The sequence below is a fragment of the Neoarius graeffei genome, chromosome 8 (genome assembly GCF_027579695.1).
Source record: "Neoarius graeffei isolate fNeoGra1 chromosome 8, fNeoGra1.pri, whole genome shotgun sequence".
NCBI lineage: Eukaryota > Metazoa > Chordata > Actinopteri > Siluriformes > Ariidae > Neoarius > Neoarius graeffei.
In genome coordinates this window covers 63,003,745-63,031,691 of record NC_083576.1, presented here as the reverse complement: position 1 = coordinate 63,031,691, position 27,947 = coordinate 63,003,745, and the positions used below count along the sequence as shown (strand labels likewise).

General features: G+C 42.7%; 1 protein-coding gene across 2 annotated transcripts in view; it reads right to left on the bottom strand.

The window, feature by feature from the left end:
• Window positions 1-27,947, bottom strand: part of pcdh11 (protocadherin 11) — a 372,376-nt gene that overhangs the window by 193,164 nt on the left and 151,265 nt on the right. The window contains exon 3 of one of the 2 annotated variants that reach the window (XM_060927976.1): window positions 19,089-19,148. In XM_060927976.1, coding sequence (XP_060783959.1) covers window positions 19,089-19,148 — 60 coding nt within the window. The remainder of the gene's footprint in view (window positions 1-19,088; window positions 19,149-27,947) is intronic. The other variant, XM_060927977.1, reaches the window with a different exon arrangement.

Genomic DNA, 27,947 nt, shown 5'->3' with positions numbered 1-27,947 from the left:
CTGGGGTTCGCCAACTTCTATAGGAGGTTCATCCGGGGCTACAGCACCATGGCAGCCCCACTCACCGCACTGACCAGCATCAAACAGCCCTTCCAATGGACTGCAGCAGCTGACAAAGCCTTCGAAACCCTCAAGGCCCATTTCACTTCAGCTCCCATCCTCCGGATGCCTGACGCTGAGCGGCAGTTTGTGGTGGCAGTAGATGCTTCAGATGTGGGAGTCGGGGCAGTGCTTTCCCAGCGAGCAGCAGAGGATGGAAAAATGCACCCCTGTGCCTTCTACTCCTGAAGACTGACCCCAGCAGAAAGCAACTACGACATCAGCAATCACGAGCTACTGGCTGTCAAGCTCGCCCTCGAGGAGTGGCGCCACTGGTTGGAGGGGTCCAAGGTTCCGTTTGTGGTCTGGACAGACCACAAAAACCTGGAATATATCTGGACAGCCAGGAGGCTAAACTCCCGCCAGCGCCGGTGGTCATTATTCTTCACCCGATTCAACTTTGTCCTTTCCTACCATCCTGGCTCCCGCAACATCAAGCCCGATGCACTCTCCCGGATGTTTCAGAGGGATGAGGCATCCAAGGAGGAATTAACACCCATCCTCCCAAGCTCCTGTGTCATTGCTGCCCTGACCTGGGACATCGAGGAGCAGGTTCGAGAGGCCATCAGGGACCAGCCAGGCCCCAGCGCTTGCCCCTCCAACCATCTCTATGTCCCAGCCGACCTGAGGTCTCAGATGATTCAATGGGGACATGACTCCCGCCTGGCCTGTCACCCCGGGGTCACACGCTCCCTCCATCTGCTGTCTCAGCGATTCTGGTGGCCGTCGATAAGGAAGGACATCCAGGACTTTGTGAGAGCCTGCCCCACTTGCAACCAGCACAAGTCCCCCAGTCAGCCCACAGCCGGGTTACTCCAGCCCCTGCCAGTACCCATGCGTCCCTGGTCCCATGTCTCCCTGGACTTTGTTACTGGTCTTCCTCCATCGGAAGGTAATATGGTCATCCTCACCATTGTGGACTGCTTCAGTAAGATGACCCACTTTGTGCCTCTCCCAAAACTTCCAACTGTGAAGGAGACTGCCCGGGTCGTCTTAGAACACGTCTTTCGGGTCCACGGCCTGCCCAGGGATATCGTTTCTGACCGGGGACCGCAGTTCTCTGCCAGTTTCTGGAGGGAATTCTGCCACCTCGTCGGGGCCACTGCCAGTCTGTCGTCCGGGTTTCACCCACAGTCAAATGGCCAAATGGAGCACATGAATCATGAACTGAAGAAGGCACTTAGGTGTGTGGCTTCACGCAACCCCCACGCCTGGGCTCAACATCTGCTCTGGGTGGAATATGCCCACAACTCCCTCACCAGCTCTGCCACCGGACTCTCCCCCTTCCAGTGTGTGTATGGCTATCAACCACCTCTGTTTGCCAGCCAGGAGGGAGAAGCCACCTGCCTGTCTGCTCTCACCTACGCCCACCGCTGCCGCCACACGTGGGCCCAGGCCCGCACCACAATCCTGAAGTTCAGTACCAGCTATGCTATTGGGGCTAACCGGTGGAGGACCCCTGCACCCATTTACCATGTCGGCCAGAAGGTATGGTTGTCTGCTCGAGACCTACCACTACGGGTGGAGTCACGCAAATTGGCGCCTCACTACATCGAACCCTTTCCTGTATAGAAGGTCATCAGTCCCACGGCAGTTCGGCTGCTGCTGCCCAAGACCATGAGGATACATCCCACCTTCCACGTCTCCAAACTCAAACCGGTGCACGAGAGCCCCCTGGTCCCGGCAACACCACCGCCTCCTCCTCCTCCACGCTTCATTGATGGTGGACCAATCTACACGGTCCGGCGACTGCGCTGCTCTCGACGAAGGGGTAGGGGCATCCAATACTTGGTAGACTGGGAGGGTTATGGTCCTGAGGAGAGGGCATGGGTCCCCGCTGGAAGGATTTTGGATCCGGCCCTCATCGCTGACTTCCATCGCCTACACCCTGACCAGCCCTCCATCCGACGGGGCCGACATAGGGGTTCTCACCATACGGAACCACTTCCGGACCCTGCCTCCACCCCTGCTCCAGCGTCCGAGTCTTCCGACAGTGAAGATGGTGGGGAGGCTATGGACACTGACTGGTCAGAGGAATTCTGACCCTCCACCGGTATTCCCCCTCCTCCCGCCTGTCTTGGTGGGTCTGCGCCTAGGGACTTCTGGAGCCGTCCCTTGAGGGGGGGTTCTGTCATGGTCCTACCTGTGGTTTTCCTCTCTTCAGGTAACAATTCCACTCCTCTCCACTCAGTATTACCTGCCACGCCCACATACTCCTCCTCTTATTAACTTTCAGTAGCTGTCATTGGCTGTTGCCTATCACCTGCTCCTCCTCTGTGGGTATTTAAACTGCAGTCCTCCCAAGCTTCAGTGTCAGATCGTCTTCAAGGCATCAACTCCATCAACTCTTCAGTCCTGGTAACCTGACCCTGCATTTCTGTCCCTAATCTTGCTACCTGATCTGTGACTCTGTGTTCCAGCCTGTTCCCTAACTCCTGCCTGTTGTGCTGTCCTGTCTGTCTGCTGAGGGACTGCTTGCTGGGAGACTGCCTGAAACCCAAGTGCTGTCAGCTTACAGCCATGCGACTCTGACAATGCCTGATCCTGTCTGATCTCAGCTGCTAAGCAGGGCCAAGCCTGGTTAATACTTGGATGGGAGACTGCAGACATCACTACCATGCTCCCACCAGCCATCCCTGCCTCTCAGTCTTCTGGCCACTGAACTTCATACACGCACATCCTCCCTTTCCCCTGCTATCAATAAAACTCAACATTTAACTTGCGCTCTTGGGTCCTCGTCTGTTTATCCTGACACCTCACCTTGATCTCCACTGTTTCTGTTAACTGCCATTTCTTAATAACATTACAATCTGAGGAAACAGCTACCTGAAAACATTTTGCTATGTTCTTGTAACCTTCTCCTGCTTTGTGAGCATCAATTATTTTATTATTCAGAATGCGAGGGAGTTGGTTAGAGGAGCCCATGGCTGTTGATTTTAGGGACAAGTTTGAGGAGTCAGAGAATTTATACAGTTTTGAAATCTGCATCATCTGACCTTTCCTAATGAAGAATTTGAACAAGCCACAGCTCAATAAATGAATTAAGGTCTGGAACCTTGGTAAAAGTTACCTGAGAACTCAAATATATTTGGGGTGCCCAAACTTTTGCATGGTGTTCCTTTTTCTTTTTTTCACTCTCCAATTGTACAAAACAAAAATAATACACAAATCTTGCAGAAAACGCTGAAAAGAAATGTGTCATCTTTACCTTTATGCCTTTTGGTGATCAGTTCATCTTCTGCTCACTTAACTATTCACAGTAACAGACATTTTCAGTAAGGGTGCCCAAATTTTTGCATGCCACTGTATATATATATATATATATATATATATATATATATATATATATATATATATATATATAATTTTTAATTTTTTTTCTACCCACATTCACTGGATATGAGCAATCGCATGCTCTGATTGGTTGCTCTGCGACTAGACTATCAGCCCATATACAACCCCGATTCCAAAAAAGTTGGGACCAAGTACAAATTGTAAATAAAAACAGAATGCAATGATGTGGAAGTTTCAAAATTCCATATTTTATTCAGAATAGAACATAGATGACATATCAAATGTTTAAACTGAGAAAATGTATTATTTAAAGAGAAAAATTAGGTGATTTTAAATTTCATGACAACACCACATCTCAAAAAAGTTGAGACAAGGCCATGCTTACCACTGTGAGACATCCCCTTTTCTCTTTACAACAGTCTGTAAACGTCTGGGAACTGAGGAGACAAGTTGCTCAAGTTTAGGGATAGGAATGTTAATCCATTCTTGTCTAATGTAGGATTCTAGTTGCTCAACTGTTTTAGATCTTTTTTGTCGTATCTTCCATTTTATGATGCGCCAAATGTTTTCTATGGGTGAAAGATCTGGACTGCAGGCTGGCCAGTTCAGTACCCAGACCCTTCTTCTACGCAGCCATGATGCTGTAATTGATGCAGTATGTGGTTTGGCATTGTCATGTTGGAAAATGCAAGGTCTTCCCTGAAAGAGACGTCGTCTGGATGGGAGCATATGTTGCTCTAGAACCTGGATATACCTTCCAGCATTGATGGTGTCTTTCCAGATGTGTAAGCTGCCCATGCCACATGCACTAATGCAACCCCATACCATCAGAGATGCAGGCTTCTGAACTGAGCGCTGATAACAACTTGGGTCGTCCTTCTCCTCTTTAGTCTGAATGACACGGCATCCCTGATTTCCATAAAGAACTTCAAATTTTGATTCGTCTGACCACAGAACAGTTTCCACTTTGCCACAGTCCATTTTAAATGAGCCTTGGCCCAGAGAAGACGTCTGCGCTTCTAGATCATATTTAGATATGGCTTCTTCTTTGAACTATAGAGTTTTAGCTGGCAACGGCGGATGGCATGGTGAATTGTGTTCACAGATAATGTTCTCTGGAAATATTCCTGAGCCCATTTTGTGATTTCCAATACAGAGGCATGCCTGTATGTGATGCAGTCGCATCTAAGGGGCCGAAGATCACGGGCACCCAGTATGGTTTTCCGGCCTTGACCCTTACGCACAGAGATTCTTCCAGATTCTCTGAATCTTTTGATGATATTATGCACTGTAGATGATGATATGTTCAAACTCTTTGCAATTTTACACTGTCAAACTCCTTTCTGATATTGCTCCACTATTTGTCAGTGCAGAATTAGGGGGATTGGTGATCCTTTTCCCGTCTTTACTTCAGAGAGCCGCTGCCACTCCAAGATGCTCTTTTTATACCCAGTCATGTTAATGACCTATTGCCAATTGACCTAATGAGTTGCAATTTGGTCCTCCAGCTGTTCCTTTTTTGTACCTTTAACTTTTCCAGCCTCTTATTGCCCCTGTCCCAACTTTTTTGAGATGTGTTGCTGTCATGAAATTTCAAATGAGCCAATATTTGGCATGAAATTTCAAAATGTCTCACTTTCAACATTTGATATGTTGTCTATGTTCTACTGTGAATACAATATCAGTTTTTGAGATTTGTAATTATTGCATTCCGTTTTTATTTACAATTTGTACTTTGTCCCAACTTTTTTGGAATTGGGGTTGTACAGTACCATGAGTAGAGAAAAACAAAATGGTGGAGCATATAAAGTCAGCTATATCACTTTGTTATCAAGTATTTAAAAGAAACAGAAATAGCTAAAAGAATATAGGTTTTTCTATCCCCCAGTATCCCCTGTTCCAAACTCCAGCCCAGTCGGTGGCGGTAATGCACCTTTAAGTTGGTTTGCCAGCCGTCAGAAAACCTTAAAGAAGAAGAAAATGGCAGAGCATGTTACTGAACCAACCGAGGATGACATAAAACCTCTCCTCAAAAACAAAACCCCAAAAGATACCAAAAAAAAGCAACAAAATATGACATGAAAGTATTTGATGGTAAGAACATACAGTATATATATGTATGTGATTTACCAGCTGGGAGGTCTGTATCGTGAAATGCCGTGACCGAGGTCTTGAAAGTACTGACCAAGGCCCTCTGGGCCAAGGTCAGTATTCAAGGCCGAGGTCACGGTATTTCACCATACGGACCGAATTCTAACAGAAAACGAGAGCACCCGAAAGGGAAAACCGAGCCAAGGTGAGTCGCCATTTTGAATCCTCATTCACGGCTGTAATGCAAATTGCTTTCTCCTCGGTATACAAGTGCACTTCCATGGCAGGAAAAAACTACATTTTGCCACCTATGTAGTCCCCTATTTATACAAATAGGAGTCATTCAAGATTCAGCCATGTCTTTGCTCGGTGTCAGCAAATTACAGGTTTTAGCTTTCTCCTGAAATGTTTTCTTTTATTTCTTCTTCCTCAGGGTTGTAAAACTCGCTTTCGCTGTGAAGACTGTCATTATCACTATCCATGCTGTAAAATTAATGCTATTTTCCTGAGAAATGCTGGAAAAAAATTTATAAGATTTTTGATAATCTTATAAATAAATCTTATAAAAAAATAAATAAATGTTGACAAAAAATGCTACTATGTTTGTTGTTGTTGTGAACGAGTGAGTCACTGGAGGTCCATAACTGGGTCCGTAACTGGGCTCGCCAGCCAATCAGAGTGCAGGATTTGGACCGTGAAAAAAATACATTTTTTAATTTTTCAAGAAATATTATTATAGCATTTTTCACAAATTGCTACAGTTATTTCGCCAGTTTGTTTACATTCTAAGCAGAAATTTGTTTGTTGGATGTTTTGTATAAAGTTGTTATTTATCGAATTTGCAAAGAATAAAAATGAAAATGCTCTGTTTCTCAAAATCCAGTGAATGTGAGTGGAATAAAAGCAGTTATTCCACTCATTCTTGTCATATATAGTTTATAGCTATCAGCGCATATACGACTCAATTTCGTGGAATAACTTATATATATATATATATATATATATATATATATATATATATATATATATATATATACACACACACACACACACACACACCTTATGCACTGGTGTTTTGAAATGAGTTATTACTGGGTATTGCTGTATTGCTTTGAGGATCATGTTTTGTTATGACTGGTTGCTTTTGTAACACTAGTCGGTCTTTGATGTAAGGAGGTGATAAATGATATCCAAATAATATTGCATATGAAAACAATACCTCGTATTATGTCCATTAATTTTTTGGTAAAATAGTACTGAAATACCACAAAAGCATGTCATCAACAGATTTTCAAATAATATTAAACTGACACATTTAAAGCAAGTCTTGAGTAAATATAAATAAATCTTTGCTTATACAAGGACATAGAGTGCTTTGTTTAGATCAGCTTGTTTTGACCATGTCAAGCTGATATAAACCTCTCAAGTGTTTATTTACACTTCTGATACACTTAGAGGTATTGACTAGGCTCTAAGACCTCCAACATTTATTGCAAGAGTTATTGATTGTTAAAATTGATTTTCAGCTGATGGAAAAAGATGCTTAGTCACGGCAGACATGAGTAATTTACACGCAGTGAAAGTATGGAGGGGAGATCTTCATAAACCCGTACTAATTAAAGCAATAACAGCCGTCCATGTGCAGCATTGCAAGTATTCTTGGGCCTCTCTTAGGCAACAAAAGTTCTTTTTGCTTATTATGTCAGTGTCTTTTTCAGGGTTGTAATTGCAGTTGGCAGAAGATGGATGGCTGTCAAGAGACCATTCAATAGTACAAATGAGGACATGCCTTCCTCAGTTTGTAATGTTATTTATTTGTAAGTGCTGCTTTAGATAAAATAAAACAAAAGAAAACATTACAACCAATAAAGCTGAAAACAGATATATCTTTATAGCCATATAATAAAATGCTAACAACAAATATCAAGACAACAGGCTTGATTGTGCAAGTAAGAGTAAGAAATGAGATAGTGTGTAAATGCCTGTGATTTTTGGCAAGCCCGATGCTGTCCAAAGCTGACAAGGCATGTAGTCTTTTGTGAAGAATACAATCCTGCCAGCAAGATAACTAACGTTTCCAGTTAAAGCACTTCAAAAACAGTCAAACTGGCCTTCCAGTATGGATTTTGCACCCTGAGAACACTGGGCTCAGGGGCTAAAATATTAGAAATATCATTTGATATTGGGAAAATGCACTAGAACGGATCCAGTCGCATTCTGTTTTCTTGGCTCTATTGCTATTGCTGTGTGATATTTCTGTGGTTTTGTAGGATATCTCCCTGTATCCATGATCCAAGTGGAACAAGCTTCCTTCAGAGGACTTGTGTCCCATTATGTATCCCATAATAAAAAGAGAAAAAAATATTACATTATTTGAGGACTGAAAAAGAGGCAAAGGTACCCTGCAGTGCATTAAGGACAAGGTGACTGATTTGTTTATCCAAGTATTCTATGTTTATATACTGATTGAAATAGATTAACCAATAATACAATATATTATGAGGAGGCAAAAAAGGGAAGTAAATGAAAACTCTTTCTTAAAAGACATCAGCGCTGCTAAATGAGCCCCATAGCTTAAACATATGCAGCAAATACATGACAACATGCTTTCTAGTCAAGACCTCATGCTGTTTTTTGGCGGCCACTGTCTTCATCGACATATGCTGTTTGCAGTGAACAGTGTCCATTCAAGTTTAGCAAATGGAACATGTTCCTGTGTTTGGTTGTGGTCATAATCAGTGCTGTTTCTTCAATGAGCAATAAAGCATGATTCCACATGGACCCTTAGAGCTGCGGGTGAATATTTCCTTAACTCCTTATTATCTGCCACCACCTTTTGCAAGACAGGAAATGTTAACAATGACTTAAGGTCATTTACACCATTGTACCACTGAACTGTCAATTCCAACTGGTCAAAAGTGTTGATTAATTTTCGATAAGACCACAGCTCTGACAGCAGTCCTGGCTGCAGGGTACAACCCCGATTCCAAAAAAGTTGGGACAAAGTACAAATTGTAAATAAAAACGGAATGCAATGATGTGGAAGTTTCAAAATTCCATATTTTATTCAGAATAGAACATAGACGACATATCAAATGTTTAAACTGAGAAAATGTATCATTTAAAGAGAAAAATTAGGTGATTTTAAATTTCATGACAGCAACACATCTCAAAAAAGCTGGGACAAGGCCATGTTTACCACTGTGAGACATCCCCTTTTCTCTTTACAACAGTCTGTAAACGTCTGGGGACTGAGGAGACAAGTTGCTCAAGTTTAGGGATAGGAATGTTAACCCATTCTTGTCTAATGTAGGATTCTAGTTGCTCAACTGTCTTAGGTCTTTTTTGTCGTATCTTCCGTTTTATGATGCGCCAAATGTTTTCTATGGGTGAAAGATCTGGACTGCAGGCTGGCCAGTTCAGTACCCGGACCCTTCTTCTACGCAGCCATGATGCTGTAATTGATGCAGTATGTGGTTTGGCATTGTCATGTTGGAAAATGCAAGGTCTTCCCTGAAAGAGACGTCATCTGGATGGGAGTATATGTTGCTCTAGAACCTGGATATACCTTTCAGTATTGATGGTGTCTTTCCAGATGTGTAAGCTGCCCATGCCACATGCACTAATGCAACCCCATACCATCAGAGATGCAGGCTTCTGAACTGAGCGCTGATAACAACTTGGGTCGTCCTTCTCCTCTTTAGTCCGAATGACACGGCGTCTCTGATTTCCATAAAGAACTTCAAATTTTGATTCGTCTGACCACAGAACAGTTTTCCACTTTGCCACAGTCCATTTTAAATGAGCCTTGGCCCAGAGAAGACGTCTGCGCTTCTGGATCATGTTTAGATACGGCTTCTTCTTTGAACTATAGAGTTTTAGCTGGCAACGGCAGATGGCACGGTGAATTGTGTTCACAGATAATGTTCTCTGGAAATATTCCTGAGCCCATTTTGTGATTTCCAATACAGAAGCATGCCTGTATGTGATGCAGTGCCGTCTAAGGGCCCGAAGATCATGGGCACCTAGTATGGTTTTCCAGCCTTGACCCTTAAGCACAGAGATTCTTCCAGATTCTCTGAATCTTTTGATGATATTATGCACTGTAGATGATGATATGTTCAAACTCTTTGCAATTTTACACTGTCAAACTCATTTCTGATATTGCTCCACTATTTGTCGGCGCAGAATTAGGGGGATTGGTGATCCTCTTCCCAGCTTTACTTCTGAGAGCCGCTGCCACTCCAAGATGCTCTTTTTATACCCAGTCATGTTAATGACCTATTGCCAATTGACCTAATGAGTTGCAATTTGGTCCTCCAGCTGTTCCTTTTTTGTATCTTTAACTTTTCCAGCCTCTTATTGCCCCTGTCCCAACTTTTTTGAGATGTGTTGCTGTCATGAAATTTCAAATGAGCCAATATTTGGCATGAAATTTCAAAATGTCTCACTTTCGACATTTGATATGTTATGTTCTATTGTGAATACAATATCAGTTTTTGAGATTTGTAAATTACTGCATTCCATTTTTATTTAAACTTTGTACTTTGTCCCAACTTTTTTGGAATCGGGATTGTAAATAACAAGTTTCTACTAATGCACTCATGCTAATATAGTAACAGCTAATTCACAGCGACTTGTATTGTGGATGCGCAAATAAAAGGATTAAAAATGTGTGTAATTGCTGATATGGTAAAGTTTTCTTATTTAGCATTTTTGAGACTCAAGTGTCAGCGTTTTGTAACAGTCAGATGTAAAGCTGTCCCTTTTTAGTTTTCTACCACAGGCTTTGAGCTTTCTGGTTTTTCACAAACATGCAACATTTTTGTTCTATTATTAACTTTAAGATTAAGAGAGAGAGAGAGAGAGAGAGAGAGAGAGACTCGTGAGGGAATGAGTGTATATATGGTACAAGGCAAAAGTTTGGATGCACCTACTAATTCAATATTTTTTTTCTTTATTTTTATTAATTAAAAGACACTTCATGTCTTCAAGTAATGATGGCTGTCATTTCTCTTTACTTAGTTGAGCGGTTCTTCACATAAGCTGGATTACTGCAGTTATGGAATAGGGCTATTTTAATGTGTTTTTATTCGTTACAATTTACAGTTTGATGATCTCAAATGCATTAAGAAGGCAAGACATTCCACTAATGAACTTTTTACAAGGAATACCTGTTAATTGAAAAGCGTTCCAGGCAACCACCTAATGAAGCTAGTTAAGATAATGCCAGTAGTGTGCAAAACGTCATCAAGGTAAACGGTTGCTACTTTGAAGAATCTAAAATAGGAAACACATTTTTAACACTTTTTTTTATCACATAATTCCATCTACGGTCCATGTTTTATTTCATTGTTTTGATGTCTTCAGTATTTTTTCTACACTGTAGAAAATAGTCGAAATACAGAAAAAACGATGAATGAGTAGGTGTGTCCAAACTTTTGACTGGTATTTTTGAGATGTGTTATTACTGAAAAATAATCACCTTCAGGTTGGTAACAGTAACTCTGTGTAAGGCCTCATCATGCCACCCTGTCGCTGATTATTCTCCTATAACAGCCCATCCTGTTGTGTTTTACTCCTTATATGTGCTCTGGATTGGCGGCATTGAGTCTAATGAGGTCACTGGGCAGTTATAATGTTTTATTCCTTTTTGTTTTTGTATGCTGAAACTTCAGTCTCCTCACAGCTTGTACAAGCCCCAAAAGGAATGGACATACTGAAATATTTAGAGCAAATGGAATATTTCAGGCCAATGACGTACCATTATAAGCATTTGCATTGAACACTTACATCCACTTAATGATCATATGGATGCAATTTCCCCTCAAATTTCCTGAAGAAATTTCCCTCAGGAGGGACAGCGAGAGACCTTCGAATGTCATAAATTCTTCGTAATAAACTGAACCAAAGCAATTATGTCAGTCCAAAAATTGCCATTAAATATTAGCGCAAACCAGTTTCTCATCTATTCCATCCAGCACCTCTCGGAAAAAGGGGTTGGGGACATATTTAAGAATAGTACACAAATTATTTCCAAACCTGGCAGCACAAGGCCCATGAATAATAGCATAAAGAGGTGAGGGAAGGAAAGGTTGCATGAAGGTGAGCGGCATTAATTTGCTTTTAAGCTTATGGGAGATTCCTGCACACTAGATACAGTCCACCACCTGCTTCAAGAGACAAAGCACCATTCTGGGTGTCAGTGACTCCGTTTCATTAGCAATTTACACAGAGAAAAATAACTTCCAAAAATGGATCATTACACTATGTTATAGGGAATGCCTTGTTACTGTAAACACACACACAAAGCATATCTGGAGATGAACCCTTTTGGCCATTTGTTTTTGGACATGAAAATTACCTTGTGAGACATAAGAAAGAAACAAGAGGCATAACAGAATATCAAGCTGCACAAACTGCATGTCCAAAATTGTTATAATGGTCAGGAGTTTATGATAGAGACAAAATAAGTGTAGGATGCCAAAAATGTTATCAGCTAGAGCCATGGTTCTTAAAATGGGGACCAGGGACACCCGGGGTGCATGAAGCATACCCAGTTAGTCCATGATTTTCTAATTTTATTACAGTGGTGGAAATTACAATGTAACATCAATGATATTAAGCTCACAAAAATGTCTTGAATCTAATGACAATTTTAATAATAATTTTAAAAAGTCTTTTTTGAGCCTGGAACAATTTGCATATATTGCTTGACTGTAAATTGTTTAAGAATGTCTGACGTAGGAGCATCTACTGTTTCCTGGTGTTACTGAAATCATAAACACTCAAAGTCAGTGCAGAGAGACATGACAATATGGCGTCTCTGGTCAATATAGTGGCTCAGGTGTGTACTATGGGAAAATCTGATCACTCAGGCATTATCTGGTCATCTTGTACTTCAGTTACACTTTGAATCAATGCACCATATGTCTTTCTTTTTTCCCTCTAGTCTACGTACATGTTTCTTTTTACTGAGCTATGCTTTATGCTGTTTGTATATTGTACCTCAGCTATAGAGTGAGTCACTCGGATGATACATCAAGGAGTTCATCTCAGTACAAAGAATAGAAAGTTGACACTGGTGTCAGCTCATTGCATTTATGCATATCGAAGAGCAATAAAAAGAAATACATAGACAAGGACTGGAATAGTACTGTGCTCATGGGTGTCGTAATTAAAGGAATTGTATTTCTTTGCTCAAAACGAATGCAGGCCTCTGAATGGTGTTATTTAATTGTAAAAAAACTAAACACTCTAAATTAAACTCTGAACTTCAGAATGAAATTGTTTGAAGTTCCCTTCCAAAGTTCTTTTGAGAGCAATCAGAACAAAGGAAGATGAGTGAATCATTAAGCAGCACATAAATTTATCTTAATAACCCTTCAGAGCTTCTGCTTTCTCATACAACACCATCAGCAATTACTGATTGCCAAGGTAAACCAGGATTCTCTCACCTCCCACCACAAATTACCCAATAATGGCTCGGAATGAGATTACGCTTAATGCATTTATGTTATACTAAAGGAAGTTTGCAGTATCAGGTGACATCAAATGCAATAAACATGCAATGGCACAGAGTGAAGGATTTAACTCCTAATAGCTGGTGTTCTGTGAAATAACATCGTGCTTTCTCGGAGTACAGCTTTCAAAAAATTAAGAGGTTAAGCTGTGCAATCAAGAAGCTAATGCATGGAAAAAGCTTATGGAGTAAAGCTGAGGCAAATCCAGTGAGCACAATGACACCCCATTAACAGAATGTAGGACAGCGGGAATGCCCAACTGAACAAACAGATTTCCAGGTGGATAGGATGGCTAGCCTCTGTATTTGGACTAGTTGCACTCTGTCTAAGCTGCTCCTTTGACAAATGATTCCATATCAAAGGGCTGCACACTTATTTGCACTTAATTGATTGGATAGGAGACATCAAAATCCCTGATTGGTTTAACTAAAACAAGGCTGAACCATGCCATGGCTTCAGAGAGAGCTTGGTACAGTCACTGAGGTGAAATGAGGCTTATGGCTCTAAATCCAACTGATTTATCAGAATATCTGAACATAAAAAATGTAAGATAAATGAATCTAGTTTGAATGCAATAAATCACACAATAGGGGCAGTTTTGCAGCTGTAATTCGACAGGTTAGCATTCCTTTCATCTGTTCATTAGCAGGGTCAAACTGAACCAAGACCTTCTGCGAGGTGACTCTATAAATGCACTCAGTACGCTGTGAAAAAATGAAAGGAACAGACACACCACATTAACACTTTACATGTAAGTAATAGAGGTGAGAGAAGCCAAATACAGTCCTAAAAAGGTGGTAGGGAGAATGTAATCACGTGCTTAAAATAAAAAAAAAGTGTTGCACTAGGTATAAAAGAGGAAAGTGTGCCAAATATTGAGGTTAAAAAAGACATATGAAGACATATGGTGCGTTCTGGTTTAGACATAGATGTACCATTAACGTAAGCATAAATGTATTACTGTACGATATGATAAGTCTAAGTTGCTGAACATTTATTTTATGCACATTGCAACATTGCCGTGGCACACTTCCATTGTTTAATTTAAGATTTTTTTTCTTTAATTTTCTAATGCTGCCACAGAATGTGTAGAACATCTGCAGTTTACATCATGCTGTTGCAATTTTGGCAGGCGCTTCAAATATGGCTGCCAGAGAATATTAGAGAGATACCAGGAATATCTCCATGGTGACATGGTCCAAGGATGGAAGGTATTCAGAAAGCTGCTTGTGTAAATAAAACTAATTATCTGCAAAGCATACCCAAATTAGGAATACAGTGGTGCTTGAAAGTTTGTGAACCCTTAATAATTTTCTATATTTCTGCATAAATATGACCTAAACCATCATCAGATTTTCACACAAATCCTAAAAGTAGATAAAGAGAACCCAGTTAAACAAATGATACAAAAATATTATACTTGGTCATTTATTTATTGAGGAAAATGATCCAATATTACATATCTGTGAGTGGCAAAAGTATGTGAACCTCTAGGATTAGCAGTTAATTTGAAGGTGAAATTAGAGTCAGGTGTTTTCAATCAATGGGATGACAATCAGGTGTGAGTGGGCACCCTGTTTAATTTCAAGAACAGGGATCTATCAAAGTCTGATCTTCACAACACATGTTTGTGGAAGTGTATCATGGCACGAACAAAGGAGATTTCTGAGGACCTCAGAAAAAGCGTTGTTGATGCTCATCAGGCTGGAAAAGGTTACAAAACCATCTCTAAAGAGTTTGGACTCCACAAATCCACAGTCAGACAGATTGTGCACAAATGGAGGAAATTCAAGACCATTGTTACCCTCCCCAGGAGTGGTTGACCAAGAAGGATCACTCCAAGAGCAAGACATGTAATAGTCGGCAAGGTCACGAAAGACCCCAGGGTAACTTCTAAGCAACTGAAGGCCTCTCTCACATTGGCTAATGTTAATGTTCCTGAGTCCACCATCAGGAGAACACTGAACAACAATGGTGTGCATGGCAGGGTTGGAAGGAGAAAGCCACTGCTTTCTCTGCAATGTTCTCCAAAAAGAACATTGCTGCTCATCTGCAGTTTGCTAAAGATCACGTAGACAAGCCAGAAGGCTATTGGAAAAAAGTTTTGTGAATGGATGAGACCAAAATAGAACTTTTTGGTTTAAATGAGAAGCGTTATGTTTGGAGAAAAGAAAACACTGCATTCCAGCATAAGAACCTTATCCCATCTGTGAAACATGGTGATGGTAGTATCATGGTTTGGGCCTGTTTTGCTGCATCTGGGCCAGGACGGCTTGCCATCATTGATGGAACAATGAATTCTGAATTATACCAGCAAATTCTAAAGGAAAATGCCAGGACATCTGTCCATGAACTGAATCTCAAGAGAAGGTGGGTCATGCAGCAAGACAACGACCCTAAGCACACAAGTTGTTCTATCAAAGAATGGTTAAAGAAGAATAAAGTTAATGTTTTGGAATGGCCAAGAAAAAAAGTCCTGACCTTAATCCAATCGAAATGTTGTGGAAGGACCTGAAGCGAGCAGTTCATGTGAGGAAACCCACCAACGTCCCAGAGTTGAAGCTGTTCTGTACGGGGGAATGGGCTAAAATTCCTCCAAGCCGGTGTGCAGGACTGATCAACAGTTACCGGAAACGTTTAGTTGCAGTTATTGCTGCACAAGGGGGTCACACCAGATACTGAAAGCAAAGGTTCACATACTTTTGCCACTCACAGATATGTAATATTGGATCATTTTCCTCAATAAATAAATGACCAAGTATAATATTTTTGTCTCATTTGTTTAACTGGGTTCTCTTTCTCTACTTTTACGACTTGTGCGAAAATCTGATGATGTTTTAGGTCATATTTATGCAGAAATATAGAAAATTCTAAAGGGTTCACAAACTTTCAAGCACCACTGTATATCTGCTCCAGAAATCACTTGTGTCCATCCAAATCAAAGAGAAATCCCTGTTGATTTCTAAGGCTAGCTGGTTTGTTCATGCAATCTGTGATGTAGTATTTTCTGTCAACTAGCTAACAAAAATATTGCAAATGATGCATTTAACATAACCTATAACTACTCTATTTAACAGTAATTATGTTATTAGGATGGCCTGTTCCATTAATACTTGCATTGAGTCACAGTTCAGTTTATGACATATCTTCTGGATGAGTCAGCATGAAATAAACCTTGTTTAAATCTGCCTATGAGTTCAGGTTGAATAAACAAACCGCACCAAGTCAATAAATTCTAAATATATTCATGAATCTACCTGGACACGTTCAAACAAGTCCATGGAAACAACACAACCTGCAGTATAGCCGAGCATTTCCGTGTGTTGCACTTTTTCTCTGTTTGACATGGACATGTTGTGAGCACTAGTGACAGGCCTTGCACCCAAAGCTCACCACTGACCTTTCTGATTGCTTTTTTTTTCCCCTAGGTTCGTTACATGTTTGTCTGAAGATGTCATCTGAAGCTTCCCCAGGCACCCCAACAGTGCCATGGTGTGTGTGTGTGTGTGTGTGTGTGTGCGCGCGCGTGTGCATGCAACATTTCGCTGCTTGTCTTCCAAAATCATGCCTAGTAGCACAGAATGAAAAACGCATGCAGAGCACTCAACCTAAAACCTGCTGCTTTGAGTTTTATATGTTACAATAGTTAATCTCTGCATGACTAGTCTGTTGATAGGTGCTGGAGGGAGTTCCACTTATTATCCAGTATAAATCATTATTAAGATGTACTTATTCACCGCTGCCTTCTCCCAGATTGTTGCATGCTCAGTAAGAAAGCAGACTCAGGCACAAGTGCATAGTCATTGTACAGTGCAGATTTGAAAGGGGGAAATAACTGGTTCTGGTGTTATGGAACGGAGAACGCCACAGTGTCTCACTTTCAGTTGGTGGTGGAAAGATTGTATGGTGGTCCAACCAAGCTCAGATTGCTGCCAGTGCCAAGGTTCAGCATGACCATACCCAAGAAGGGAGGGGTCAAATCCTGCTCCATCTGCTATCTGATTTTTGGCAACAACATGTCGGCTAGCAGTAGGCGTTTCTGCCAAACTCAGTGGTGATGGTGACGTTAACCCTGTGTTGTAATGGAGAGAGAGTTAAGCCAGAGCTGGAATATAGGTCAGGGTCATCAGGTGAATCTCCCAGAGAGACAAGTGATGTAAGACAAATGATCAGTTCCCTCAAGTCAAGACCACTTCATCAGCACTAAGCGTTGTCAATGTTTCACCCCTGAATAGGAGGCCTGTAATTGGGAGTCTTTTTATTTCCACAATTGACCTGCTGCTGTGGATAAAGCTACCCAGAATGAATTACTGAAAAGAGGGGACAAAGCGCATAATGGAAGATATTATTGTGTAATTTAACAATGTTCAGGCCACTGGGACTTTTCTTCACCTAATGTATAGCCTTTGGACTAGAATTGCTATGGTAACCAACGTCCCTGGGTGACCAAATAGCCTGCCCACACGGGTAGCCGTTAATCATCTTCACTGCAATACTGGCATAGCAGAATTTGGCCAACATGTCAAGCTGCAATTATGTACACTTAATGTTGTCTCTGCCCTCTCCTCTGCTTTCCTCTTGCTGATTCTGTCTCTTTCATGCCAGTCAGCTTCATTCACTGTCTCTCTTCTATCTTCTCCCTGCCTCTCTCTCCCTACGTTCTAGTCCTGTTTTATATAATCACTAAGCCTTTAAGAGCTGTTCATTAACTCCCTTTCATTGGGGATGCATACAATATAGAGGAAGAAAATAGAAACGTTCTTAGTGCCACATAATAAGACGTTCCTATTATATAAATCATATCCGTGCATTTAGCCATTATACTTTCATTCTGGGCTGAGTGACACACCAAATTACTCCATCGCTCCATTGCTTTCTTTGCATATTGGTTTGTGCAGATCACAGACGCTAATGGAACGAGACGAGACAAAGATTATGTTCCAGTGGATGAGAGGAAACCTTTAAAGGCATCACAAATCTGTTGCATACCTTCATTACCTCAGTCCAACACCATCATTTCAAGGGGGTTTGACAGCAATAAGGGACTTCTCATATTTCAAGGACAATGTATACTAAACTGGGCAGCCCACTGTTGACTCATAGAGCAACAGCGATGTCGGGAAAGTGGCATTAGAGGTGAATTCAACAGAAATGGTGTAATAGGAATGGTGTGAAGGACAGGCCAGCAATTAAAGCCTACATCGATGTCAACAGACTCAGGACAAAGCTGATTGCCTTTTCTATATTGCCTCACATGAAGTGCCAGTGCCATTTCATATAATGCAAGAAGATCTAAATTATTTTCAGGTCACTGCTGTGACTCCAGAGTCTCTAAAGATAGTGGTTAGTGTATTAAGGTGGTACACTTAAGATGGAGTTGAGTTTGACCACTCTCTGACAGGCTGTCAGACATGTCTGCTGTTTTTCGATAACTCCAGTGGAGTCTTTACTCTTGACCCCACTAGTCAACCAGAAAAGGACATGATCATTTTGACACATTCAGGGTTAGTGGACTGAAAATAGTGTGAGTTTTTGCAGTATAGCACATTAACACATTTTCATGGAGGCATACCAAAGTGCTGAGAGAAATTTTTGCAAAGTGTAGTTGTAGAGAAAAAAAAAGCAAAGGAAGCCATAAAAAATAGAAAAAGCTGAATGCCTGATTATTTTGTTCCTAGTAATGAGACTGTAGATTGTTATTTATATTTGGCTGAATCCCAAGCCTTCATGAATGATAATCTTGTCATGTAAATCGAGTGGTACAAATCTAATTTTCAGAATTAGATAAGACACTGCTGAGGAAGACATTTGAGGTAATAGATAAAAAAGAAAAAAAATCTATGCCACTCTTGAATGGCAAAAAGAATTTAAGATATGCAGGTGTGTGAGAATTGCTGAAAAGATGTGGCTGACAAGGTTACAAAGTTAGTACAAAGTTCAATCGAGCAGTTGGAATATCTACCAATGAAGCCAAGAATGTTAATTACTCCCTTGTTGATTACTAAATTATAATATGATCATTGGATACTACACAACGCATCCCTGAATCTCAAATCCAAACAGAGACATATAATAACTCACCTTATGGGGACAAGTGGCAGGAACTGCAGTCAATGTCTTGTCTGGGGTCTGGTTCTGGTTCTGCAAAAGAGAAATAATAAACATGTTCATTAATTTCTCAATCTAAAGACATAAAAGAAAAAAATAATATAACATCTTGTATTTAGAAGAAAGAATTTGGCATATTGCCTGCACGGAAATGGTGAAAAAAAGAGAAAAAGAAAAAAATGGAAGTAAGTGAGTAAAGGTTAAGATCATTAATCTCTGGAGGTAAAATACAGAGAGCCACGGTGCTGCTTTTTCCTCCCACATTAATGACTCTACTAATAATTGCACCATTTCCATACAACATATGCAGTAACTCCAAAACAGGATTTCATTAGGCAATTACCATTTTGTAAATATGCCTCTACATCAGACAGATACATGAAATGCGACACTAAAAAGGTTACGCTTAGCTAAGCCAACAAGGCAACAACAGATGGTCCTGCTGTTTGTGATTATGCAGGATGCAAGGCCTCTACACACTGAAGGCGACACACAAGAAGTGCCTTCTTTCAGGTGACCTCAAAGGTGAAAAAAAAAGAAAGGAAAAAGCAGAAAGAGAAAAAGTAGTCCTGAGGCACCGTGGCACTCACAACAGGCAGCAATGGCCTCACAAACTTCTCCCTCAACTACTTCAGGGAGGCCCAGTTGATTCTAAGCAGGTGCCGCCAGTCTTTTCCTCATATCCAATTATCTTCCTGTGGCACAGCTAATGCACCTTGACACTATTAATGGCTTCCTTATGGTATCACCAAGAGAGATGAAACATTGAACTGTCCAGGATTCGACATCTATATTTCATTACCACTTAGTAGAGTCAGCATGAAGCATGGGGTAACCTAGCTTCACACCCACAGATTCATAAAAGCAAAAAGCTCTCTGCAGTAGTGCTCAATAGCCTCACTTGAACGCAGAACAAAGAGATTTTTTTTAGTCCCACACCTGCAACTCCTCAACTCCAAGAAAGCACAGAAATGACAATCTAGCGTATTAATTTCTGTGAACAAATACCAATTACCGCCTGGCACCTCTATGTCAACGTATGTTTACCTATAGTAACACCTTCCCCTTTAATGAGTGTGTTTCCAGTAATGTGTGTCATTGTAACCTGAGCAGCGCTGACATAGGTAGTGGAGAAGGGGAAGGCTAATGACGTACACCTTTTCATAGACACAAGGGCAGCTCAGAGGACATGTTTATTTCGGAGTGCTACTGTCAGCATCGTTCATACTGACCTGCTTCTCTACTGTGAACCAAGACATCTTGTCCAGCTCAAAGTAGGGATGTATGTGATACTGTGCTCATTTACTCACACTCGCTAAAATGCTCTGATACAAACATCTCATACCATATGCTACTGTGTGATGTAAGCCTAGTGTACATTGTCACATTAATGAACAGACAACATGAAATAACAGTGATCTGGACTTCATGATTCTGTGATTAATCAAGGCAATCAAAGCAAAGCAAAGCAGAGTGCAGAAATAGCAAGAATAGGAGCTATACCGTCTTCCTACAATACAAGTAACCTGATGAAACATTTTCAACATAAACCTCGAGCATGAGGAGTTCATTGTGAGGAGCACATTCTGACTTGGTGAATTAAAAAAAAAGTCTTCAGATGATGCTGGGTGAATAAAAATAACAGCTATTACCCAGTATGTTTTTCTTGGCAAACAACTACGATCGACTCAATTCTGAGTACAGCCCGACAGATAAATCAGCATGCCAAACTTATCGGGTGATATGAGCTAATTGCACATATGACATTTTAAGAACAATTAAAAAAGAAACAGAAAGACGGATCCTTCAACCACGTGATGAGTGTTGTCATTGCATATTTTGTCCACCAGATGGCACACTACAACTCCACATTTGAAGAAGAAGAACAACAACTTTATTCATCACACATGCACTTAAGAACAATGGAATTCCTCTCGGCATTTAACCCATCTGAAGCAGTGAACGCACACATGCACACACACATGGGCAATGAGCACACACAAATACCCAGAGCAGTGGGCAGCTAGGGTTAGGTGCCTTGCTCAAGGGCACCTCAGCCTAAGGCTACCCCATGTTAACCTAACTGCATGTCTTTGAACTGTGGAGGAAACTGGAGCACCTGGAGGAAACCCAGGAACATGCAAACTGCATACAGAAATGCCCCCATCAGCCTCTGGGCTCCAACCCAGAATGGCTGCTGGGCTCTTACTGTGAGGCAACAGTGCTAACCACTACACCAGTGTCCCACCATGGAATGTCTTTTTCTTTCAGCTGCTTCCATTAGAGGTTGCCAAAGCAGATCATCTGGATCCACATATTTGATTTGGCATAGGTTTTACACAGGATGCCCTTCCTGACTCAACCCTCCCCATTCTGTACTGAGTATGCAATGGTTTGTGCAACCCCAGTGGCTGGATAGTTTTACCTAATTTGCATGTCTTTGGACTGTGGGACGAAACCCATACAGGCACGGGGAGAACATGCAAATGCAATACGGAAAGGACCCCATCGACTGTTGCCCCTTTTCCACCAAAGCAGTTCCAGGGCTGGTTCGGGGCCAGTGCTTAGTTTGGAACCGGGTTTTCTGTTTCCACTGACAAAGAACTGGCTCTGGGGCCAGAAAAACCGGTTCCAGGCTAGCACCAACTCTCTGCTGGGCCAGAGGAAAGAACCGCTTATGTGAGCGGGGGGGCGGAGTTGTTAAGACCAACAACAATAACAAGACCACGAACGATCGCCATTTTTAAGCGACGAGAAGCAGCAGCTGTACAAACGCGAAGTCATCCATTATTATGATTGTTGTTGTTGCTGCTGCTTCTTCCGTGCTGTTTTTGCTTCGATATTCGCGCCAAGGTTTATGCAAACGTAGAGACGTAACTGACGTGTACAACGATGTAACTGACGTATACAGCGACGTAATGACGTGGCTTCCCTTAGCACCGCGAGCTATGGAAAAGCAAACTGGTTCTCAGCTGGCTCGCAAGTTGAATGAGTTGTGAACCAGCACCAGCCCTGGAACTGATTTGGTGGAAAAGGGGTATGTGAGGTTCGAACCCGGAACTTTCATACTGAGATGACAGTACTAATCACTGCACCATTTGGAACATGCAATGGAGTTGGGACATGTTTATATAAATAACTTTTTTGTATTCTTCTACATTTGACCCTTTTTCGTCAAATATATTGAGTCTTTAATATATTTTGTTGTACTTTTGCTCAAAATATTATTTATGGCAATAAAACAAATTCATTTCTAAACTGCACTGTGTCATGCTATCTTGAGGACTATGTACATAGCAGATGTTCAGAAAAATCTTTGTTGCACACACACACACACACTGTGTGGGAAATAAGGTTTACCGGTAATTTTCGCATTTGTCCGTCTGCATTTCAAAAGCATCGGACCAGAGGGCCCATGAAAAATTGTAAAGATATGGGCGTAATCTACTTCTAATTTTCTTCCAAATATTACACTCGGCGAATACATTAACATCGTAACACGGCCTGTGAAATGGGGGCCTCCACAGGCCCGACTTTAAAAATTCATAACTCAGCCACCGATGGTCCTAGCTCCGCCACAATTTACAGGCACGTCCATCTCCCCGAGCCCTTTCAAAGCGGCCCAGGCATGGCGGACCTGCTATGATCCCACCTTGGCCCACTATTCACCCCGGAGCCCCCGATAAACTTTAACATGAGCCCTGGCTCGACCCAGCCTTAGCCAATGAAGGTCCTAGCCCCGCTAAAATTTACAGGTACCTCCCTGTCCCAGATTGGCACACTAAATAAGATAATAATAATACACTCAGTATTTACTGTTGTTTTTATTGCACGATGCAGTTGAACGAGTGTTTTAGGGTTGACAGAATCTGTTTGATCCAGTCAGTTGATTAAGAGTTAAGTTTACATGAAACTTTGCAGTACAGTATTATGTTAAGTGCCAAACTGCCAATCAGTGCTTATGTTATTATTCTTATTATGAATTTAAAAAATGCACATAATAATGACAGTTATATTCATATAATTTGGAGGATGTAGATTTATATTTTAATGGAGTTTTTATTTTCTTTCATTTCCTAAGTTCTAGTCCAGCAGATTTTAGTCTGAATGGGAAAATATTAGCATGTCTAGTTTTGAGTAATTTTGTTACAAAGTTACTTGGAATCTTGTACTCAAATTTTTAACTCTATTATGTAAGAATAGTTGTATTGTTAATTACTAAATTTCTTATAGTCTTTTTTATAAACATAGTCATTGTTGACATAATGTTTCATGAGTGTTATTATAGTACCTATATATGAGTACCAGTAAGTTGTAACCAACTGGAACACCCTTGCCCCCATAGTTTTTGCTGGACATGGAACTGACTTGTGTGTACTACTGTTTTCTTGGGTATAGCATGTTTTTCTTGAATCTTCTGACATTTTCTTGTAAATTATATTAAATTTGTAGTGTAATTAGCAACTAATGTCTAGTGTAATTTGACCTTTTAAGATCACAAAAATGTGCCTGGAAATAGCTGAGAAGCCATCTCCAGGCATCTAAAGCCCTTCAGCTACTGGGGCCCTAAGGCTGGCCCTGGACCCCCGGCTGCATTGTTCTGGGCCTTTGGCTCGTCAGTCAGACAGGCTGAAATTTGGGCAGACAGACAGCATTTCAGACTTGACTGTCCTGTGACAGTCTGCTTAAAATTCCTGATTTCTCTCTCTGTCTCTCATATATACTGTGCAAAAGTCTTAGGAACATGTAAAGAAATGCTGTAGACCAAAAATGGCTTAAAATAATGAAATGAACTGTTCTAACATTAAAAAATACTATAAACAGCAGTAAGCCATAATAAATGAAATAAAGTCAATAATTGGTCTATACAATTAGTGCAGTTTTATAGGGAAATGAGCTGTAGGTTTTACTGAGCATCTTGCAGAAACAGTCACAGTTCTTCTGGACACTTTGACTGCCACACTTGCTTCTTAATTTTGCACCAAAATCCAGTAGCCTTCATTATGTTTTCTTTTTAATCTGAAAAGTGATCTCTTATGTAATATGCTGCTCAGATTAAAACATTTTTTTCTGTCATATTTTGTGCTGGAAAATGAATGTTTTGTAATTCTAATTTTTTTTCTACTGACTTGATAATGTAGAAGTCATAAAATAGAAATCTATAACAAAGTTTATACAAAAAAGGACGCCTAAGACTTTTGCATAATACTGCACTCTTCCTAGAACTGCCACCTTATTGTGGTGGAGGGGTTTGTGTGTTTGAATGATCCTAGGAGCTATGTTGTCGGGGGCATTATGCCCCGTGAGGGTCTCCCAAGGCAGACAGGTCCTAGGTGACAGGCCAGATGAAGAGCAGTTCACGAAAACCCCTTATGAATAATAATCTATCAAGGACCATGATGTCGTCTGGTATGGCGCAGCCGGGGCCCCACCCTGGAGCCAGGCCCGGGGTTGGGGCTCATATGCGAGCACTTGGTGGCCGGGCCTTTGCTCACGGGGCCCAGCCGGGCTCAGCCCGAAGCGGTGATGTGGGCCCGACCTCTTGTGGGTTCACCACCCACAGAGGTAGCCGTAGGGGGCTGGTGCAGTGTGGATTGGGCAGCAGTCGAAGGCAGGGGCCTCGACGACCTGATCCCCGAACACAGCGGCTAGCTGTTGGGACATGGAATGTCACTTCGCTGGGGGAGAAAGAGCCTGAGCTTGTGCGAGAGGTTGAGAGGTACCAGCTAGAGATAGTCAGGATCACCTCCACGCACAGCTTGGGCTCCGGAACCCAGCTCCTCGAGAGGGGCTGGACTCTCCACTTCTCTGGAGTTGCCCATGGTGAACGGCGGTGGGCTGGTGTGGGCTTGCTTATAGCTCCCCAGCTCAGCCGCCATGTGTTGGAGTTTACCCCAGTGAACGAGAGGGTTGCCTCTCTGCGCCTTACGATTGGGGAGAGGGCTCTTGCTGTTGTTTGTGTCTATGGGCCGAATAGCAGTATAGAGTATCCGGCCTTCTTGGAGTCCCTGGGAAAGGTACTGAGAGGTGCTCAGACTCCATTGTTCTACTGGGAGACTACAACGCTCATGTGGGCGATGACAGTGACACCTGGAGGGGCGTGATTGGAAGGAACGGCCTCCCCGATCTGAACCCGAGTGGTCTTTTGTTATTGGACTTCTGTGCTAATCACGGTTTGTCCATAACGAACACCATGTTTGAGCATAGGGGTGTCCATAAGTGCATGTGGCACCAGGACACCTTAGGTCGGAGGTCGATGATCGACTTTGTTGTTGTTTCATCGGATCTCCGGCCCTATGTCTTGGACACTTGGGTGAAGAGAGGGGCTGAGCTGTCAACTGATCACCACCTGGTGGTGAGTTGGATCCGCTGGCGGAGGAGGAAGCAGGACAGACCTGGCAGGCCCAAATGTATGGTGAGGGTCTGCTGGGAACATCTGGCTGAGCACTCTGTCGGGGAGTTCTTTAACTCCCACCTCCGGGAGAGCTTCTCCCAGCTTCCGAGGGAGGCGGGGGACATTGAGTCTAAGTGGACCATGTTCTCTGCCTCCATTGTCGATGCGGCTGTTCAGAGCTGTGGCCGCAAGGTCTCCGGTGCCTGTCGTGGCGGCAATCCCTGAACCTGGTGGTGGACACCGGAAGTAAGGGATGCTGTCAAGCTGAGGAAGGAGTCCTATCGGGCCATGTTGGCCTCCGGGACTCCTGAGGCAGTTGACGGCTATCGGCAGGCCAGGCGTGCCGCAGCTCGGGCAGTTGCGGAGGCAAAAACTCAGAACTGGGAGGAGTTTGGTGAGGCCATGGAGGAGGACTATCGGTCAGCCTCGAAGAAATTCTGGCAAACCATCCAGCACCTCAGGAGGGGGAAGCAGTACTCTGCCAACACTGTTTACAGTGCGGGTGGGGAGCTGTTGACCTCGACTGGGGACATTGTCGGGCGGTGGAAGGAATACTTCAAGGATCTCCTCGAGCCCACTGTCACGTCTTCCATTGAGGAAGCGGAGGCTGATGACTCGGAGGTGGACTTGTCCATTACCCAAGCCGAAGTCACTGAGGTGGTTAGCAAGCTCCTTGGTGGCAAGCACCGGGGGTGGATGAGGTCCGCCCTGAGTATCTCAAGTCTCTGGATGTTGTGGGGCTGTCTTGGCTGACATGTCTCTGCAACATCGCGTGGCGGTCGGGGACAGTGCCTCTGGAGTGGCAGACTGGGGTGGTGGTCCCTCTTTTTAAGAAAGGGAACTGGAGAGTGTGCTCCAATTATAGGGGAATCACACTTCTCAGCCTCCCAGGGAAGGTTTACTCCAGGGTACTGGAGAGGAGAATTCAGCCAATAGTCAAACCTCAGATCCAGGAGGAACAATGCAGTTTTCATCCTGGTCGCGGAACACTGGACCAGCTCTATACCCTTCATAGGGTACTCGAAGGTTCACGGGAGTTTGCCAAACCAGTCCACATGTGCTTTGTGGATTTGGAGAAGTCATTCGACCATGTCCCTTGTGGTATTCTGTGGGGGTGCTTTGGGAGTATGGGGTTCGGGGCTCTTTGCTAAGGGCTGTCCGGTCCCTGTACGAACAGAGCAGGAGTCTGGTTCGCATTGCCGGCAGTAAGTCAGACCTGTTCCCAGTGCATGTTGGACTCCAGCAGGGCTGCCCTTTGTCACCAGTTCTGTTCATAATCTTTATGGACAGAATTTCTAGGCACAGCCAGGGGCCGGAAGGAATCCTGTTTGGGAACCACAGGATTTCATCTCTGCTTTTCGCAGATGTTGTCCTGTTGACTTCTTCAAACCAGGACCTTCAGCATGCACTGGGGTGGTTTGCAGTCGAGTGTGAAGCGGCTGGGATGAGAATCAGCACTTCCAAGTCCGAGGCCATGGTTCTCGACTGGAAAAGGGTGGCTTGCCCTCTCCAGGTTGGTGGAGAAGCCCTGCCTCAAGTGGAGGAGTTTTAAGTATCTCAGGATCTTGTTCACGAGTGAGGGAAGGATAGATCATGAGATCAACAGGTGGATTGGTGTGGCCTCTGCAGTGATGCGGTTGCTTTACTGGTCCGTCGTGGTGAAGAAGGAGCTGAGCCAAAAAGTGAAGCTCTCGATTTACCGGTCGATCTACGTTCCAACTCTCACCTACAGTCATGAGCTTTGGGTAATGACTGAAAGAACAAGATCGCGGATACAAGCGGCCAAAATGAGTTTCCTTCGCAGGGTGGCTGGGCGCTCCCTTAGAGATAGGGTGAGAAGCACAGTCACTCGGGAGGAGCTCGGAGTAGAGCCGCTGCTCCTCCACATCGAGAGGAATCAGCTGAGGTGGCTTGGGCATCTCTTTCGGATGCCTCCTGGACACCTCCCTGGGGAGGTGTTCCAGGCATGTCCCCCCGGGAGGAGGCCCCGGGGAAGACCCAGGACATGCTGGAGGGACTATGTCTCTCGGCTGGCCTGGGAATGCCTTGGTGTTCTTCCCGAGGAGCTGGCCAAGGTGTCTGGGGAAAGGGAAGTTTGGGCTTCCATGCTCAGACTGCTGCCTCTGCGACCCGGCCCCGGATAAGCGGAAGAAGACGAGACGAGACTGTACATATAAGTCAATATATCAAATAATATCAAAATTGGTTTCAGGCTTCAAAATCATATCTCAGTCAGGATCTAATTCAGAAGAAATTAGAACAAAAGCATACATTACTTTGAGCTGTACAGAAGCATTTTTTTTTAAATGAAACAAAACATGTCCTCCACTGCAACCCAGTTGAGCCAAGGTAACTAATGTGGCTAGCTAATGCGTTTCATTTAAAACCAAGTAGCTAACTAGCTTAAAAAATGCTTTTCATCAGCAGTATTTAAAACA